At 34.6% G+C, this 20,921-nt stretch overlaps 1 protein-coding gene across 1 annotated transcript in view; it reads right to left on the bottom strand.

Moving 5' to 3' along the window:
- Positions 1-20,921, bottom strand: part of Usp16-45 (ubiquitin specific protease 16/45) — an 81,182-nt gene that overhangs the window by 33,613 nt on the left and 26,648 nt on the right. The window contains exons 4-6 of the mRNA XM_089086354.1: positions 16,009-16,214; positions 13,853-14,157; positions 10,421-10,666 (exon numbers count right to left, since the gene is read on the bottom strand). Of these exons, the coding sequence (XP_088942480.1) occupies positions 10,421-10,666; positions 13,853-14,157; positions 16,009-16,214 (757 nt within the window). The remainder of the gene's footprint in view (positions 1-10,420; positions 10,667-13,852; positions 14,158-16,008; positions 16,215-20,921) is intronic.

The raw sequence follows: 20,921 nt of genomic DNA, 5'->3' as shown, positions 1-20,921 counted from the left end.
CTGAAATTTTGATATCAATAGATATTGGTATCAAAATTTCGTTCTGTAGAGTTTCGGTTACTATCGGGACGAATAGCTATTATTACTATAGAGTTCATTATCATGAACTGTTTGATTGCTTCAAAATTCAAATATCTTTGAAAAGACTGCAGTATGAAAATACATCAAAAGTGCAGTTTTTTTTGACAAAATTGATTCTACTTAAAAACTATTTTATTTTTAATTACAAAAGTGACTGATGTAGCAATTTCCTTTAAAATGATCTATTATACAGCTCTCTATGATTTTCCAGTGCCCAGCTAGTTGAGGAGGAAGAAAAAGCAGAAAGAAAAAAGATGCCGTTTGTGGAGAATATCGTGGTTAAAGTCAATTTTCTTGATTTTCAAGCCAGTATATTTCAGTGTTATTCAAGCCAAAGGACGGTAAGTTTGCTTTATAGAAGTTTTGGACAAGGCGGTTCTAATAGTGTACTTTTTGTTTTGATCTGAATCTTTTTCAGGATTTATGAGTTAAATTAGTTTTTACTATGGGGCGTGATCGTCTCTGACTAGGTTGCTAGCTATCGCTGCAAACTGAAATCCTTTAAAATGAGCCATTACACAGCTCTTTATTATGACCACGAACTGGTTGGTTTAATACTTCAGCTACTATGGTTAACAGTTCGTTTCTTAATTTAAAATCATCAAGATTGCCCATAAAAATGCATTTTTTAGTGGAAAAGCTGATTTGATTTAAAATTAAAAAAAATATATTACATATAGCACTAGATCTACTAATTTCTTTTAAAATGAGCCATTGAGTAGCTCTATGATGTTCCAGTGCCAAGCTATCTGTGGAAAAGAAGAAAGGAGAAAAAAATGCCGTTTGGCCAGAATGCTGTAGTAGCTGCCAATTTTCTTGATTTTCAAGCCAATATATTTCCCTTGCTGTTAAATCCAAATGACAGAAAGTTTCCTATATTGGGGCTTTGGACAAGGCGGTTCTAATGATGGACTTTTTGTTTTGATCTGACTCTATTTCTAGGAGTTATGGGTTATAATATTTCTTAACATAGGACTTGATCGTCTCTTACTAGGTTGCTAACTACCACTTCAACCCGGATAATTAAAGTCAGTTCAGGGTTGATCGTATCGATCCAATGGTCCTATAAGATCAGAAAGGAGCTCTTTCGAACGGAAAACAAAAGTTCTAGTGCCCTGCTTTAGTGACCAAAAAGATTGAAGGGACTACCCTTCCCAAGTCCATTTTCTCCCTAAGGACATCCGATCAAAATTTTAAGATAGCCATCTAATGCAGCATAGTTGAAAGTTCCCTTATAATACTTCAGTTACTATGGGTGACAGTTCGTTCTTTAAAGTAACAACTTTTCAAAAGATGCTTGCATTATCTTCACATTTAATTAATATTTGGCATGGGTTGTCCTTCAATAGTTTCAGCGTTATCCGATGATCGAGCCTTTATGTACTATTAAGTCTAAACAAAACTTCTATTAATGACTACTACACGAGATACTCTTGACTAACACCATTTATAATAATTTTATCGATCCCCTATGTAAAAACTGGAAAATACCTGAAAATTTAAAAATTAGTTACATTTTTTAGTGGGTTTTTGTTTAATAACACGCCGACGTATTTTCTTTGTTGTTTAAGCAAAGAGAATCCGTGATTCTATATCTTTCGGGTTTTTCCTCTGTTAAATGACACTGATATTTCCTCTTTACGTATTCAGTATTTCCGATATTGTAACTTTCTTCTATTTCTCCCTCCATGGCACTGTAATGGAAAGATACTATCAAAATTCGGGAGTACCCATGTTTTTAATGAAACTGTCGTGTTAAGTAGTAGGCTTTCGGACATTAAAATATAAGCTTCCTCTGTTCCATTGTTTTGAAAGTATATATTTTTCATAGCTAGGTTTTTTTTTATATCTGTTTCACTCCACTATTTACAATTGCAAACACATTTATGAATAGAGGATTCATAATAATAACTTCCTACAAAGATTCCAATTACTATTAAAGCTAAAACCGCTACAGCCAATGCAATCATCGTATAATATCATGTTACAGTAATACAACTACAGCAATCGTCTTTACACTGTCCAGATTTACTTTTTGTAGTCAAACCAGTTTCAACGTCGTGGTCAAGAGTTACTAAAGTCATATTTTGCATACTTTATGACGAGTTAAAGTCGCGCATCGAGTAGCAAGAACCTAACTAAAAACAAAAGTAGTTTAAAAATTTTCAGATATTTTTCTAATTTGAAATAAAAAATATAAATTATAACTCGGATACCATAAATATTTTTGCAGTTTACATAATGAACTGAAAAGTAAAATGAAATAAAAATTGAATTTCTTTTCTAGGGAAATATAGCACAAAGATATGCATTTTGAAAGTTGAGCCAAAAAAAGTTTTGTCCCAGGAGAAAATTATAACTTTGAAGTGAGACATGAAATAAGACTTTCGTTGATTAAATCAAACAAAAAACAAACTAATTTGAAAATTTTCAGGTATTTTTCTAATTTGAATTAAAAATTAATATTATTGCTCAGACACCATAAAAATTTCTGCTGTTCACATAATGCATTGAAAACTAGTGATTCTGAACTGAAAACTAAAAAAAAATGAATTTCTTTTCTACGAAAATATTGCACAAAAGATACGCACTTTAGAAGTTGAGCCAGAAAAAGTTTGGTTCCAGGAGACATTTACAGCCTTTAAGTGAGAGATAAAATAAAACTTTCGTTGATTAAATCGAACAAACATCAAAACTAATTGAAACATTTTCAGGTATTTTTCTTGTTTGAAATAAAAGATAAAAATTATTGCTTGGACACCATGAATATTTTACAGTTTACATAATGAACTGAAAACCAAAATAAAAAATTGAATTTCTTTTCTACGGAAATATAGCAAAAAAATGTGCACTTTAGAAGTTGAGCCCAAAAAAGTTTGGTTCCAGGAGACAATTATAACTTTTAAGTGAGAGATGAAATAAAACTTTCGTTGATTAAATAAAAAAAAACTAATTTGAAAATTTTTCAGGTAGTTTTTTAGTTGGAATTAAAAAAAAATAATATTATTGCTCAGACTCCATAAATATTTTTGCAGTTTACATAATAACCTTAGTGATTCATAACTAAAAATTAAAAAAAAAATTGACCTTCTTTTCTACGGGAATGTAGCACAAGAGATACACACTTAAGAAGTTGAGCCAAAATATGTTTGGTTCCAGGAGACAATACTAACTTTGAAGTGAGAGATGAAAAAAAAATTTGATTAATATCGAACAAAAAACGAAACTAATTAAAAAATTTTCAGGTATTTTTCTAGTTTGAATTAAAAAATTATTATTATTGTTCAGACACCATAAATACTTTTGCAATCAACGAAAGTCTTATTTCATGTCTCACTTCAAAGTTATAATTTTCTCCTGAAACAAAACTTTTTTTTGGCTCAACTTTCAAAATGCATATCTTTTGTGCTATATCCCTAGAAAAGAAATTCAATTTTTATTTCATTTTACTTTTCAGTTCATTATGTAAACTGCAAAAATATTTATGGTGTCCGAGCTATAATTTATATTTTTTATTTCAAACTAGAAAAACACCTGAAAATTTTAAAATTAGTTTTATTATTTGTTAGGTTCTTGCTACTCGATGCGCGACTTTAACTCGTCATAAAGTATGCAAAATATGACTTTTGACCACGACGTTGAAACTGGAAAGTGTAAAGAATGTATTACTGTAACAGGTGTTTTGTTATTGTTATTTGTTATTGTAGCGGTTGTAGTTTTAATAATAATTGGAATCTTTGTAGGAAATTATTATTATCAATCTTCTATTCATAAATGTGTTTGCAATTGTCCTGTAACTAGTGGAGTGAAACAGATATAAAAAAATAAATAAATAAAAACACTAGCTATGAAAAATATATACTTTCAAAACAATGGAACAGAGGAAGCTTATTTTTTAATATCCGACAGCCTACTACTTAACACGACAGTTTTATTAAAAACATGGGTACTCCCGAATTTTGACAGTATCTTTCCATTACAGTGCTATGGAGGGAGAAATAGAAGAAATTTACAATATCGGAAATACTTAGTACGTAAAGAGGAAATATCAGTCTCATTTAACAGAGGAAAAACCTGAAAGATATAGAACCATGGAGTCTCTTTGCTTAACCAACAAAGAAAATACGTCGGCTGTTATTAAACAAAAACCCAACAAAAAATGTAACTAATTTTTTAATTTTCAGGTATTTTTCCAGTTTTTACATAGGGGATCGATAAAGTTATTATAAATGGTGTTAGTCAAGAGTATCTCGTGTATTAGTCAATAATAGAAGTTTTGTTTAGACTTAATAGTACATAAAGGCTCGATCATCGGATAACGCTGAAACTATTGAAGGACAACCCATGCCAAATAGTAATTAAAAGTGAAGATATTGCAAGCGTCTTTTGAAAAGTTGTCCGGGTTGCAGCGGTAGCTAGCAACCTAGTAAGAGACGATCACGTCCAATGTTAATTATTAAAGAACGAACTGTAACCCATAGTAACTGAAGTATTAAAGGCAATCATTATTGAAGTATTAAAGGGAATCATTATATAGAGGATGATGTAACAAATATTTATGTTTAGATAAGATAGTAAAGCACAAACTGACTTTAATTATCCTGGGTGAAGCGGTAGCTTGCAACCTAGTAAGAGACGATCAAGTCCTATGTTAAGAAATATTATAACCCATAACTCCTAGAAGTAGAGTCAGATCAAAACAGAAAGTCCATCATTAGAACCGCCTTGTCCAAAGCCCCAATATAGGAAACTTTCTGTCATTTGGATTTAACAGCAAGGGAAATATATTGGCTTGAAAATCAAGAAAATTGGCAGCTACTACAGCATTCTGGCCAAACGGCATTTTTTTTCTCCTTTCTTCTTTTTCACAGATAGCTTGGCACTGGAACATCATAGAGCTATTCAATGGCTCATTTTAAAAGAAATTAGTAGATCTAGTGCTATTTATAATATAATTTTTTAATTTCAAATCAAATCAGCTTTTCCCCTAAAATCTGCATTTTTATGGCCAATCTTGATGATTTTAAATTAAGGAACGAACTGTTAACCATAGTAGCTGAAGTATTAAACCAAAACAGAGGAGCTCAAAGGAAGATCCAGATTGGACATTCTTATGAGGAAAATTTACTGTCCTAATTCCTTTCATATTCAAAAAAAGTGATGTGGCAGATCTCATCAAAGAAGTGAAGGTGAGCAGAGAAAATGCTCACCTGATAATGCAAACCCTCGGAGAGAAGTTACAAAAACCTAACGCTCTCGTTAAAAAACGTCTAGTAAATAACGAACTCCAGCTAATAGTAACCCATTTAAAAACAAATATAAAAAGTAACTGCCAACTGAGGAAGAATCTCAATTTGAAGCTGATTTAGAATGTGTAACTTTATAAATAAGTTTTTGTTTTTTTTTGTCCGAAATAAAGTAAACCTAGTGACGCCTCTGATATATATTTTGTTTTGATCTGACTCCTATTTTAGGAGCTATGTTTTTTTTATATTTCTTAACATTGGGCGTGGTCGTCTCTTACTAGGTTGCTAGCTACCGCTGCAACCCGGATAATCGTCTTTTAATGTAACTCTTACTAGGTTGCTAGCTATCGCTGCAACCCAGATTCCAGTTACTATACACTATAGTTTGTTCTTTAATATAATCATTACCATGAACTGTTTGATTGCTTCAAAATTCAAATATCTTTGAAAAGACTGCAGCAAGAAAATACATCAAAAACGCAATTTTTTTGACAAAATTGATTCTACTTTAAAAAGTATTTTATTTTTAATTACAAAAGTGACTATATGTAGCAAATTCCTTTAAAATGAGTTATTATATAGCTCTCTATGATTTTCCCGTGCCCAGCTAGCTAAGGAGAAAAAAAGCGGAAAGAAAAAAATATCCTGTTTGTGGAGAATAACGTGGTTAAAGTAAATTTTCCTTATTTTCAAGCCCATATATTTTCTTTGTTATTCAAGCCAAAGGGCGGTAAGTTTCCCTTATAGGGGTTTCGGACAAGGCGGTTCTAATGGTGTACTTTTTGTTTGATCTGACTCTTTTTTTAGGAGTTAGGGGTTTTTATATTTCTTAACATTGGACGTGATCGTCTCTTACTAGGTTGCTAGCTACCGCTGCAACCCGGATATGCAAGTTATTATAGACAAGAGCTAGTTCATCATTATAATAACGTCATATATATACAACAGGCCTCTTTTTGTTTTCCCTGTTGCATTAGTTACTATGAGGTAGCCTTCGGTCCTTACTGTATATACTATAATTAAGTGGCGTATAAAATTTAGTATAGGCAAGTGGTCATTCTTTATTATAAAACCCCATTAATTTCCTTTAAAATGAGCCATTGAACAACTCTCTACGATGTTCCAGTGCAAAGCTATCTGTTGAATTACTAACCTATACTATAATTAAGTGGCGTATAAAATTTAGTATAGGCAAGAGGTCATTCTTTATTATAATCCTGGTAAAATATGCGTAAAATAAATCTCATATAGATAAAGTGAAATTAAAGATAAGCCGAAATGTTGGAATGATGTATCGCCTTAAATTTCTCCGACCTTATCATGCTATGCGTTCTGTGTATTTTTCCCTTGTTCACTCATACCTTAGTTATTGTCCCCTCGTTTCCTTGAATACCTTCACTAGCCATCTGGCTCCCCTACAGAGGCTACAAAATAAGGGAATCTGTGTTCTAAAAGAGTTTGTTCCATCTCCCTCGTCACTGCCAGATTCATCTCCCACGAAGAGTGCCTATAAGTTTCTGAATATCTTGCCTGTCTCTCAATTTCTTTAGTTTTTTTCGATAGTTGTGTAGGGATGTTGCTTCAAAAATGCCTTCAATGCTGTATTCTCTCGATCTGCTTTCTACTGACAGTGTCCATCATCATAATACTCGTTTTGGTTCTAATCCTCATCAGCCAGGGTTATACACAGGATTTTTGCTTTCATGGGGTGGGGGGAAGGAATTTATTAAAAAAAATATCTGCTGGGGAAGGATTAAAGAGTCTTTTTACCCCCATTTTAAGACCACTTTACGAATCATAAAATTATTGGGGGGGGGGGGAATATGAAAAAGTGTACCTCCATCACTTCTTTTCGACACCCCCGGAACTTTTTCAAAGTTTTGGAGTAGAATATTCACTTATATGCCTACGTATATAAAGCCGTTTCGGCCCTCCAAGCTTCCCGAAAAAGGTACGTACGGGAAAAAGTAGCCCCCCTCCTGAAGCCAGAGTCGCACAAGTAGTACGACGCAGTGAAACGGCTTAGTGAAAAAAGTACAAATCAGCAACCCAAACGGTAGTTTAATCAAAGCCTCTAAAGTTAACAAGTTTTTCTTTCAAATTTGTACCGCTTACCCAGCCATAAGTGACGAGCAAATGAGTGGCATCATTAACAATTGTAGAATAGAAAAAATGGCAGAAGTGTCAGAAACGGCAGTATTACATTCGATCGGACGGCTAAATAACAACTGGACCTCATAACAAGGTTAACTCCCGGTAAATTACTAAAAGTTTACTCCCCTGTCCTAGCCAAGCCAATTGCATCGGTAATAAACCAGTGTTTCACAGAACAATTATTACAAAGATGTGGAAAGCCATGTATGTCCGTGTCATACTGAAATTCTTGTGATCAACTTAGACCCATATCTATAACACCCAACTTAGCAAATGTAGCTGAGGGTTTTATTTACCACTCTCTGTTACAACAAATAGCACCTTACAACAAATAGCAGTTACAACTTATCAGATGTGAGCGATATAGATTTAGTTTACGTAATTGCCTTGTTGAATTTTATTTATCAGTAAATGATAAAGAATTTGTTCGCCTTTCCCTTCCCTTGTAAAAAAAAGTTCGAAGGTGAATTTACTTGATTATTATTAAAAGTTGGTTCAACGTTTCCTTTTAATATATTGGTAAATTTTTTTTTTATTATTGTTAATGGTTTGGCCTATGTTTGGTTTTCTCCGGTTTCTCTGATACCCCACCTAAGAATGTTTTATTTGTGTGTTTTTTGAGTCTTGGATCCGACATGGTAAGTCGCGTTACGTTTTTTTTTCTCTTTTTTTTATATATATTTTCTTCGTCGTCTTTTAATTTAGTATGCCCGAGCATTTGTCGTGTGTCCTCGCTGCCAGGCAAGTTTATATATTTAGTTGTGCTTTATTTTGAAGATTAAAACCTTGAACCTTGAACCTTGTACAGACGTGATCACCAACTCCAATGTAGTTCAGCTGACAGGACGCGAACAAGATAGTATCTATATCTTTTTGCCACCCGGCCTTCGAGCCAGTTTCCCCAACAGGGACAGCCTTCTAACAGTGCTGCTATTATATTTTAATATTAAAGATCTTAAACTGAACAATCAAGATCTAGCTCTAGACTGGAGCATAGATGGAGAAATACTTTTTGATTAAAACTGATACATACTTAAAATACTATGTTCCAACTGTTTTTCCTAGTAAACGATATTTGTGTTTAAGGTATTTTCTTTTGTTGGGTAGAAGCTGTAAATGAGATTGGGATAACTTCACATGAGAAGGAAGAATGTTCTAAAGAGAAAAAATGTGAACTGTTTAAGACTTATAAATTTAGCGAGATAATTAGGTATGTTTTATAGAGAAAAATTGAACTGTTCGATACTAACAAACTTAGTGAAAGATATTGTTACTTTCAAGTCCTAAACAAAATTAGGATTGATTTCAAAAGAGAGGGAGGAATGCTATAAAAAAAAGACAAAAATGAACTGATTAATAATAATAGACTTGGTGAAATATAATAACCCTTAGGAGGGGAGAGATTTTAGTCCCTCTCATATTCTCCTATCAAGAACTAGTGAAAAAATTATGAATATTAACTCAAGTCATTTAAGCAAATTAAATAATTGACTAAGAGTACTACAAAATCAGATAAACTATTATTTACATAAGAAATTCAACATAAAAAAAAAATAAATTGAAATCAGGGGGGTTTAAACATCTCACTGAATCAGCAAATACAAAATCAAACTAAATATAAACAAGCTTGGCACTAGAATTCAAAACCATAAGGTTATTTCAGCTAAAGAGGAACAAAACAAATTCATTCACTTAAATTGCGGATAGCATAAGCACTTTAAAAATTAGTAAATAATAAACCTATAAAACTGTCTTATTCGACACAAGAAGAAAACTTAATAAAATGAACGCAATAGAATTAGTCAAAAGAAAACAAGAGTAGGAAGAACTTATCCAAATAACAAAAAAAAGCGTCGAGCAAAAAGGGTGACCTCTAAACCTGATAATATTTCTGAATTTATCTTGCAAAGCCATATCAGACAAAATTCCCAAAAAACTCAATTTTAAGTTGCTTTTCAAAATCCAAAACACCCAAATTTCGCAAGAAAAAAAAACATTTAAAAATTACAACACAGAGAAACTTAGTCACAGAGAACCGTGCTACAGTAAGTGTATAGAAAAAAGAGTCAAGCCTTTGTTTTCATAGGTATGTAGTAGGTTTGTTTTCAACACAAGCTATGTAGTTTTTAGTTTATGGAAACTCAGCCCCGCAGAAAAAAAACATTAACGCCACCAAGCGACTCAGATTTGGCTAAAATTCTGCAACTATTATTTTTTTTCTTCGACCTAGTGCCCGCCTTAATGTCTTACATTCTACTAAACACCGCTATACAGCTTCAGCTATAACTACTTGTCAATTTACGTAAGAGGCCTGTTCGATCCATTTCTATGATTCCGATTCTTCTAAATTCCCATATATATATTTTTTTAGTATCAGTACCAATGATTGTAATTATAGAAGGATTTTAATTATTGACCATCCTATGACACGGTATTCCACCTTTAGACTACAAGCGGCCAAGCCTTATTAGGCTTCGGTATCACTTGATTTTAATAAAATTAAGTAGTTGCGGGCATGCATCAAGCCATGGCTAATTACAGAAAAAGCCGAGACAAATAGTCCGAGTTAGTGAGAGGCAAATCTAGGATAAGCCCTTTTTAGGATTGTATAAAAATGATTCATTTCAATTGTTGATAGATAAGTCTATCTATCACCCGTCCATACGTCATTCCTGTGGCAGAACTAAGGTAGATAGTCATAGAATTAAGAAATGGAAGATTGGATTGATTTTGGATTGACGCGTAAAGGACAATGTCCACTGGACTTGAATGCAAAATCTGGGACTGAATTTGCTTGGACTCAGAGGCGGAAGAAGATCGAGTGAAAAATCCCTACTTGCTAGCCCTTTATCGAAAGGGCACATATTTCAATCTAGTCCTATCCATTTTCAGAGACGTTTAAAACCAAACTCAGGGTGATTACTTCGGGGTAGACTCACCTCTAATTCATCTGTTTTTAGCCCATCTAAGAGATGGCGCAGCAGCTCTTGCGAATCATGTTGGTCAGAATCTCGAAACATTGGAGACTTTTTTCTGATTTGACTTAGAAGAGATCCTGGATTGACTATATTAGACCCTGCTCCTCTATGAATACCAGCTCTCCCTTGTCTGTGCATGTCTTTCAAAAAAGAACAAAATGATAACGTTAAAGGCTTCTTTTCTTGGAGAGTAATCTGGATTTCTTCCTAAAGAGAAACCAAGCTTTTATAAGGGTTTAAGATTATTGCCAATTGATAGCAGTTTAAGCACGTTTTTATTAGCTTATCAGTGGTAAATATTTAAAGTATATACTTTAGAATGAGCTCAACAGAAGTGAACTCTTTACTACTAGTAAAAAGTTAAAGTATTTTCTGATTTAATTAGCTTAATTAAGCGTAAACCATACGACAAAATAGAGAAAACTTCTGTGCCAAAGCACAAAAGAAACAGCTTCGACCAGAAAAGTTAACAGAACACAAAAAACCGAACTCGAATAAGAGACGTAAAGGATATTTTGAACAAAACAGTTCACTTCCTGATGGCATACTTCAATACAAGAATGAATCAGTCTCAACAATACATCGTTCTTTCGATGTCCTCAAATGAATATGATCGAAATGATCCATGAATCTTGTGAAATAAAATATCGAAGTACAAAAAACACTAAAGATTAATCAAAAAATTCCTTTTGGATCTTGCATGATTCCTTTTGGATCTTTTTCCGCTTTAAGTGTCAATTTCGCTCATTACTTCCATTAGAAAAACCTTTTGTTTTAAAAATAATTTGCCCTCTTTTTTTATTTTCAAAATATATCAGACAAAAGGATCTTTGTCAAACAAGAAGAAACGTCAATGTCTGTTTTTATTAAAAAGAGGCACTACACTACATATAGGTTTTGCATCCTTTTCCGACCGTTTGTGGTTAACACATTGTTGGTCAACAATCTGTTGACCAACAATCGGAAGAACAGATTTATTTATAAGAAATTGTGGATAAACAATAATTTTTGCGAGGACACAAATCATTATTATTGTTGGGAATAAACGAGGATATTTCCAAAATTAATTGAGCACTGTTCATTATTCTCTGTAAGAAAAATGTATGCTCTTGCAGTCTTCACTGTTTATAAAGCTATTACTGTTTGACCAAACTATGAAAGTTCTAGTTTTAGGGTAGCTAATACAAAAGAAAGCAGTTTCTGGTGTCTTATTTCAGGTAAAAGATCAAGCTGATGATAAATATAACAGCCTTTATGGCAGAGTAACTGTTTTTTCTCTTCTGAAATTGTAAAACCTCCACGATATTCTTCCTTGGAATTTCCCGACTAATTTGACCAAAAAGTTTGACACACAGTACTTTTGATCGTGGGTCTTTTTCATCCACAATGTAGGTCAACAAAACTTTTGTTGGTCGCTAGAATATAATTGTTAATCAACATGATCACCAGAAAAGCCATCTTGTTTAAGTTCCCCACAAACTATGCATAAATTAGCCATATAAATGAGAATCCCGAGGAGTATATTATCATTGTTATGTTTGAGAAGACACAGACAGAAAATTAAAAAAATTGATGTAATATCCTGCTTTCATTAAATTCTATTTATTATACAAAATAAGGTCCACTTGAGGGGATACTGTGCTTTGGAGGATCACCCCATCTTGTCCATTATAAACATTTTTATTTTATGTCGCCAATCATATAGTATTGACTGAGCAGCATTATCATAACTTGTAGAGCTTGGCAAAGTGATGCAAATAAATGACAGAAAACTAAAACCCGACACCTACCTTCCCAGAAAGCTTAAGAATCATTTAAATTCTATCGTTTTGTGCCGGAGATAGAGATATTCAGTTTTAGTGAAAATTGCATCATCAGAAAGTGTTTTCTCTTTCGACTAAATAGAGAAGAATTTTCATTTTTTAAATTCAGGAAAGGGCAGTCCTTAAAAATGTTCTAGCATACCTGCTTAGAAAACACTATAAAAGTCAGCTCAATGTGGATACCGTTTGAGTAAATTGGACGCTTTGGGAGTTCCCTGTAGTGCTAACCACTTTGATTCACAAGCTTGCCGACAAAAGGGACGATTGTCAACAAACAGGTACCTTAAACAATTTTGAGGTACCCCATCCCTTTAATGTATAGCATCAGGAAAACTTGCACAACAGGCATCACTAATATTATGTTTGTGTTCCAGAATGTAAAGCCAGTTGAATAAAACTTTCTGAGCCTAGTCATTAACGAAGGGATATATTTTGAATAAGTGATATTCGTATTAATTTTATCAGGAAAATTATTTTTACCCTGCTTGACCATGGATTTTCGAAAAGGAGATGATCCTGATCATCACCATTATTAACAAACCAAACCGTAGGTCTTTTTCTCCGCGAAATATTTCTAAACCTTTGCCAATTTAACCCCATCCCCTCACATTTCCATGAGTTACTAGTACACATAAATCAATACTAAAATGTGTGATATTCACGAAACTCGAAAATATATGATAAGCAGTTTATCCAGTTCATCAATGTCCAGTACCCCTTTGAAGTAGGTGAAGGTATATACTGCAGACAAATGAGGCACAGGCCGACGACTGTGCCGGAAGTTCGCATAAGAGGAAGAATCGAAATAAAAATCGTTAAACACTTCTTTGGGGGGGGGGGGGTATTTTGCAGCCAGCTTTTGAATAGTTTTCGATCTATTAGTAATGCCAGAATTTTCAGTCATGGGAAATTTGCCCCTATGAGACCAAAATTGTTATTCTTGCCAAAAAAAAGCATGTTATTGCGGCACGATCTGTTTCTTGACTCACAAAGGCGCTAGAACTTTCAATTTCCGTTCAAGTGAGCCCCGTACTGATTATCTATGACCTCTGGTTCCGTCCGATTGTCCGCGGAATAACTTCCCTCGATTTCAAGCTAGGGAACTGCAAACATTTATTTACCAGCTTTAGACGTTAATTAATCAAATGGCTATCTCAGAATTTAGACTTTCGGCAATTTAATCCTATTTCAGCCAAAATTGATGTTTGTAACACAAAACAGCAGAAAACGACATTTTACTATGCAATTCTTTCATTCGATGCACAATCTCTTTCTTTACTTAATGAAGACACTACCCTACACATTTTGATTCTCATCAAAACAAGCCCTCTCTCAACACTCTACCGTATGGTTTCTAAAATCATCGCAGTACAAATATACTGCGATGAGACAACACATTTTGGCAAAGTTTAATGCGCTGTTTCAGCACCGAGATAAAGTGATCTCTAAAAGGATCTCTTTTAGCTAGTAAAAGAATAAAGTCATTTTTTCTCGTTTACATTCTTTACAAGTTAAATATAGTTTCTCTGCGTCAATGATAAAAACCCTAATAAAAGACTAAAAAACTTACGTATAAAACAGTATTTTCAGTTTTTGCAGGCTCTGCTTGGGCTGGAAGTGAGCCACCCTTAATGGTCAATACTGTCCCCTCTGGATTGTAGATATCAACCAAATTCGATAAAAGATGAGTTTGGCTCATTATTTGTATTACAGAATTGAAGAAGCAAGTGTTACCTAAGTTACTTAACCCCTTTACTTTAGGAAGTGAATAAAGAGCATGCTCTGCATTCTTCAAGTTCTTCAAATCTTTGGGGGTCAATTCTGTCTTGGGCTCTTTCTGCAAAAGGTTGATCCCCTCTTTCTCGGGCAAAGACTCTAAAAAAAAAGTATTAAGGATATTCCCTCCGTTAGGAGTAATAAACAACCTTCTTTGTTTTGAAAATAGATGGCTTTGAAATGAATGGGTATGAAAGCGCAAAACCTTGACTGATAATATTTTATGAAGACAGTGTTTTAACTGATAAGAATAGGGAAAAAGCGAGAACGAATAAAACTGGTGGTTTTGCGAAAATATAAAACTATATAATAGAAAATAGAAAAATAGAAAAAACTATAATAGAAAAATAGAAGATATAAAACTGGTGGTTTTTAAAACAACAATCGTTTCCATTTACTTTTTTTTCAGTATTTCTAAACTACAGCAAGAAACATGTTCCCGCATCTGCCCGACTTAGTCTAAAAATGTATTTTCCGCTCGATCTTTCAAAGTAAGTTGCAAAGAAATCCAATCAAAAGTTCAGATAAAATATACAATTAAACTGAGATCAAATAAACCGAATAACTTGACGTATATGGAATCTAAGAAAAAAACATAGAACGTTTGTCCTAGTATTTTTATTGATTGGGAAATTCTAACATTTATTTTCACCTTTTAAGTGTATTCCTCAAAATGTGTGCTTCGTTTCAGCCAAGAACCCTCAGCTCAACATCGTTAGTGACCTTGCACAGTGCGTTCTATTTGAAAACTAATTGACACATTTCTGAGAAAAATCAAACGGACTCACTAGAACGTTTCATTGGAATTGTAATCAAATTACTGAAACTCTTTTCATTCTTACCCATAATGCTGAACTAAACATAAAAAATAAACACTATTAATCTAATGTCAGTTCTTCTTTCGAAGCAGCGTCAATATAAAAAGATTGTAGAAAATGGAAATTTCAAATAGGATATTTCATCAGAATAGATTCCCAGAAGATTTCATTAGATTCAAACAAAAAGAGGGCATTGACAAAATATGGCCATGAAACGTATGAAATTTAGAGCTCATAAGAAAAGAGAACCCGAAAAAGGTCAGCCGAGGAAACACAAGAGTGAGAGGACCAAGCTTCGGCCCTCACAACTGGCCACTATCGTCACTATGCTGTAAGATAACGTGATCTGGAAAAACTTCACCATTGTATTCCTTTACCACATAAATGACAAAGCTTACGCACTGGCCATTTTTGAAAGTAGTTTAAATACAAGAACATATTTACACATTTTTAGTTTAGACCAATACCATTTTTTAAGGAGTAGGAATTCCAGTTTTATTTTCTTTCCGTATTTTTTTTTCTGTTTTTACAGCCTAATTTGCAATCCTTGGTTCCAGGATTATCTGCAGGATATTTCGATTTTATAACTCAAATTATTTAGCTACAAATCACTATGTTTGGTTCGTTTCTGCTTCTATTCCTCCTTTTCTTTTCTATGCCGCCAAAAAACCTTTTTACATCTCACTTTCCTCCTAAACGTGCTTTTTCCTATACTCTTTTCAAAGTCTTTACTTTGGAATAAAATATGTAACAAAATATTTCTTTAACCTAATCTACATAAATAAAATATATTTATTAAAGTCTCAGATTCAGGCTAAATTGGGCAAACTGGACACACCCTTAAATTTACACAGATAGATATAGTAGCCGGCTGTTTGCCTTACTCACTTTCGCTCGCTCGGGCCTTTAGCCCTCACAGTTCAACAGCAGACATTACTGGGTTTCCTTTATTACCGAATGCCCTCTGCCCTGCTTAATTCCCTTGTCCTCTATGCAAGAATAGATACGAATATTCATCCAAAAAATTAATGAATACCTGTTTAGAAAGAAAAAGAGGAGAAAATGTGGAGGAGTTCCCTTGCCCTCTATATGAGAATGGATATGAATATTCATCAACAAAATTATTGACTACCTGTGACGAGAGAAAGGCTTTGAGTCTTCCTTATGTTACTTTTTACTGATGCTGCATTCTCTTTTGGGGATTTTTCTGCTAATTTTCTTAAAAAAGTAATAGCTTCTTGTAGTTTTGGCGATTGTTCCAGATGGACATCGTTATCACAAGCATAACACCAAGCAATCCATGTGGTCGCATTAACAGCAACAGAATGACACCCTGTTCTAAAAAAAAGATAATTATTATAAAATCACTCTGCAATTTGGATAAATTCAAGCATAATATAATCCAGTACAAATGTATTGAAGAAATCACAAAACTAACTAAAAATATTCAGTCCAGCTGAACAACTCTTGAAATTCAAATTACTATCAGAAGCTAGAGACTCTCCTAGGTGTTGTCCAGAAGTTATCCTTCCTAGGGCCGTATCCAGGATTTGCTGTTTGTTGTTGTTTTTTTTTTTTTTGGGGGGGGGGGGGGGGGGTAAAAAATCCCGTAGTCTTAGTCTAACGGTCAACAGTGCAGACCGTCAGTCTGCCCCTTGTGAACGAAGACGCGGCCACTAGGCATACAATTGTATCTTTAATGGGCATCTTTTTTTCTTTTCTTTACAGTAGCCCATTAGCAGACTAAGTATTTGTATTCATTGGCTAATATATTTACAGAACCCACCAAGAATATTTGTCAAATAAATTAAGTACCTAAAAAAAAAAGTTTCAAAAGCGATTTTCCTTCCTGCACAAATAGCTATAAGCTTTTCAGGGCAGACATCAATGTCTCTAGGGACCACAAGCAGGGCTAAATCACTCAGCCTTTCTTGTCCCATTGAATTTCTTAGGCAGGTCTTTAGCCTTTTAAGTGTAAAGAATCTTCTTCCTGGAGTATCAGTACTGACAGGAACGTAGCAAGGACATGCAAAAGAAGAAAAATATTTAGAAAAAAGGTGGAGTTGCATTCTTGAAGAGAAGATAGACCCTAAAAGGTCTTTCTGAGATCAGAACTTTTTTCCCATTTGATCCACCAAAGCTCAACCTTTTGCTTTAAGCAGTTGGGCCCGGGAAGAATGTCACCATATGAATCAAGCAAAGACACCAGTTTCATAGTTTTAGGATCAACAGATAGAATCTTCGAAGGGGCAAGTGGGTACTTGTCTATTATATAAAACACACTCGAGAAGTTAAGTTTGGTTAATGCTAATGAAAAAAACAAACAAAATATGATGAAAATAGAATAATTTATTAGCAAAATTACGAAAACTACAACTTGGAAATATGCTCCCAGAACGCAGAAATATATCATCAAGAACTGCATTAAAATGAACTTGGCTTTTGCCTTTATTGCCACTCACCACATATACTTTACTAAGTATGAATGTAAATGATGTCGGGATATATCTCGGTGTCATTTACTCCCACCTTTTTCGGAACCCCTCATTCTCTCTACTTTTTGGGTAGAGGCGCCAGTTTCTGGGTCGACAAAATTATTTTTGTGGTTCACTTTCAAATGATTCAAACCTGCTTGTTCAAGCTAAGTTGTTTTGTAGCCCTTCCAACAATCTGAAATGATTCTTGATCCTGGCTCTATGTTAAGCTTAATTTGTTGGAGTAAAGTCTCTGCTCCTCAGTCGAGGACTTCCACTAAAAATCGTTCACGGGTTTCTTGGCACACTCCACCAAACATCCACTATTGCGGTAAGATTTTTTCTGCATTATTTCATCTTTTTGTAAACAAGGATTCATCTGTTTCCACTATATGACCGATTCCTTCAATTTTCACACAGTTTTTCTGTTGCACAGAAAACACGCACACTTCACGGAGGTAGTTATTCCAATCGACAACCGTTTGTTTAGAAATGCATAGCTCTTGTTGATACCATGCCATAGACGACAATTCGTTAACCCAGCAATAAATGAAACGAACTACAATAACAAATGGTATTTTACTGTTAGATAACCACCTATTGACGGTTTTCAAACATGGCCTAGTGTTGCACTTCCAAAAATGTTGCTTCTTGTAAGAGTACAAAGTCATGGCGTATCCATTGACACAGTGTTTTGTTTTGGGCAACAACCCCTTATCCTGGAAAAATATAGTTGCCTGTTCTTCTTTCCTTGCAAATCCCACATCTTAGTTTGAACATCCATGGTGATAAACTATATTCTAGCACTAGTCAAAGCAAACTAACCGGTGTCCTCAAGAATCACGTTAATAATGAACATTTCTTTGTCTTTGAGACAGCCAGCCGACGACAAAGCTCCCAATTTAATAATTCACAATGCGCTGTTTCAGCTCCGAGATAAAGTGATCTCTAAAAGGAATAAACAGAGAGGTTCTATAGTCATCGAGTAGATCGAGAGCGTCAAGATGAGAGTTCCTTCCCTCTCTTGTTATTGGTCAAGTCATCTCAACCCCTAAAGTAGTTGTGAAGGCAGTGGCAGCATTTTGTCGCATTATATTTGTGTTTTGGAAACGACAGAGTTTACGTGTCTAAAAGCGGCATCCAAGTTATATTCAACCGACTGGAGAGTCTTGCACAAAAGCAACGTCAGGAAGAAAAAAGTTCCTTTACGACATAAAGACACATAGCAAACTGACTGTTTCATGACATCCAGCATTTGCGACGCTTTTGCATATGTTTCTGCGTTACTGTTTCCCTCGAGAGCTTCGAGAGAACGCAAAATCGGCCAGTAGAGCTCAAAAAGACGCATTACTGAATCGTAGCGTTCGACTAATCTTGCGGCGCAGAGCCCAGTCAGGTTCTGTTTTCGCGAATCCGACAATATTTCGTTGATTTTTTCTTTTACATTTCGGGATTTGAATGATGAAGTACCGTAGAAATGGCAAATTTGAGATAGGTTTCCGAACAAAATGCTTAAAAGGTAGAATAGAGCAGACAGACAAAATGACAAGGTTAAGACTGTGGATGCCACAGTGTATGTAAAGTGTCTTCGGGTACTGTTGGATTATGACCGCCTGAACAACCCTCAGATGACCGCTCATCACTACCACGTTATAATAGCCCTGGCCTACAATTTTGTTTAGGTTAAGCCCAAGGCTGTAAAGAAAATGCCGAATGGACGAAGCGAGGCCTTGTCCAGTCATACCCATAGCTGGGACATGACCAAGAAAATCCTCGTGAAGATTTCCAGAAGAGATGTAGCGGAACAGATAGATGTTCTACATTGGATATATCTACCGTTTCGTCAGCAAGCACAAAGCCAGAATTTGCGTTTAATTTTTTTACGATTGATTGTCGAAGAATTTCTCCGCAAGCGGCAATCAGACAATTCTGAATAATTGGAGAAACATATTTGGCATTTGTTGCTGAAAAAAGATGGTTTTACCAAACTTTTGTCACCATTCACAAAATATTATTATTTCTACAATCGACCTCCGTTTTGACAGTTTTCCTGAATCTGCACTACCCTTGCTGTGTCTTTCTGGTTGACGCTATTATCCTCCATTTTTTCCGCAACAGAAGCGCTAGCGGTTGTCTTTACCTGCTGTTTCGGGCTAAAAAATAAGACAAAATCGGCAAAAGGAGAATAATCATAAGGAATCATAAGGAGAATAGAACAACCAGCTGAAACGAATCAGTCATCCAAACTGATACTTCAACTTTCGTTTCCAAGATATATGAAAACGGGTCATATGTCTAGAGCCCACAGGCTCTTTAGCAGACAAAGTTTGGACACTGCGTCGAGTGACGACAATTTGTGTAAAAACCACCCAATCCTGTTTGGAGATGAAGAAGACTGTGGAATAATGCGCTGTGACCTGACTGCATCGAGTGGACTGGAACGTGAGTCAAGTTCAGAGGAATTGGAAACCATTTCAATAGTATTTAAGCCTACAGGGTCAGATGAACCGTCAGCAGATGACCCAACTTTATTAGCAAAAATATCTGACCTTATTCTCCTGGGTGCAAAAAACGACAATATATCACATTTCCTTTGCATTTTTCTAATCACTTTTCACTTAACAAAGTCAGAAACTCAACTGATTGAATAGATAGACAGTGTGTACCATGATGACCTATTTAAAAATTATAAACTACCTAACGTATGACCAATTGCAATATATTAATGATTATCAAAGTTTCCGTATCCATGCAAAATTTGTTTCCTGTTTAACAATTAAAAATTGCACTATGCATGACCCATTTAGTGCAATAGATTAATGATTATCAAGGTTTATGTTGCAAAAATTTGTTTACATGTATTTTTTGTTACTTTTGTGCGAGTCAGCATTTTTTGGGGGGTGGGAGAGGGGGGGGGGGGTTAACCCCCTAGATACGGCATTGTTCCTTCCCCAAAGACAATTTTAAAGAAAAGACGTTAAAACTCATGAAAACCTGGTCAGGATGGGGGGGGGGGTACACCGCATTCCAAGAAAGTCTTTTCATTTTCTTTAAAAGCTAGAATTCAGTTTAGCAGTCTATTTGTTATATTAAATGAATTTTCCCTATCCTAAGTACACCACGGTTACACCACTATACTTGAACACCTCAAGATGGGCCCCTCATCTCGCATCAATGAGAGACGACGGGCGACTCCTCCTGGATTAAACATATATAAAAAAACAAGTTTTTTCAACTGAAAGTAAGGAGCAACATTAAAACTTAAAACGAACATAAATTATTACGCAGATGAGAAGGTTCACTCCTTAGACAATATCTTGGTCTTCACGCTAAAGTTCAAACTTTGTTCGAATCAAAAACCCCTGAATCACAAAGGCCGGTTAATTAGAATAGATAGCTCTTTTGAAAGTACTAAAAAAACTTTAACGTAAAGAGCACGGTATTGACTAGGGGGCGAGCCCTCTCATATATATAATAATGTTTCGTAATGTGTTCGTTTTAAGTTTTAATGTAGCTCCTTAATTCCAGTTGAAAAAACTTGTTTTTTTTATTTAATTTCTGATCGTTTTTT

Source organism: Artemia sp. Qi Xiang Cuo, chromosome 1 (assembly GCF_049724085.1).
Source record: "Artemia sp. Qi Xiang Cuo chromosome 1, ASM4972408v1, whole genome shotgun sequence".
Taxonomy (NCBI): Eukaryota; Metazoa; Arthropoda; class Branchiopoda; order Anostraca; family Artemiidae; genus Artemia; species Artemia sp. Qi Xiang Cuo.
Note: the sequence above shows the minus strand (reverse complement) of the source record. Positions and strands in the feature narration are given on the sequence as shown.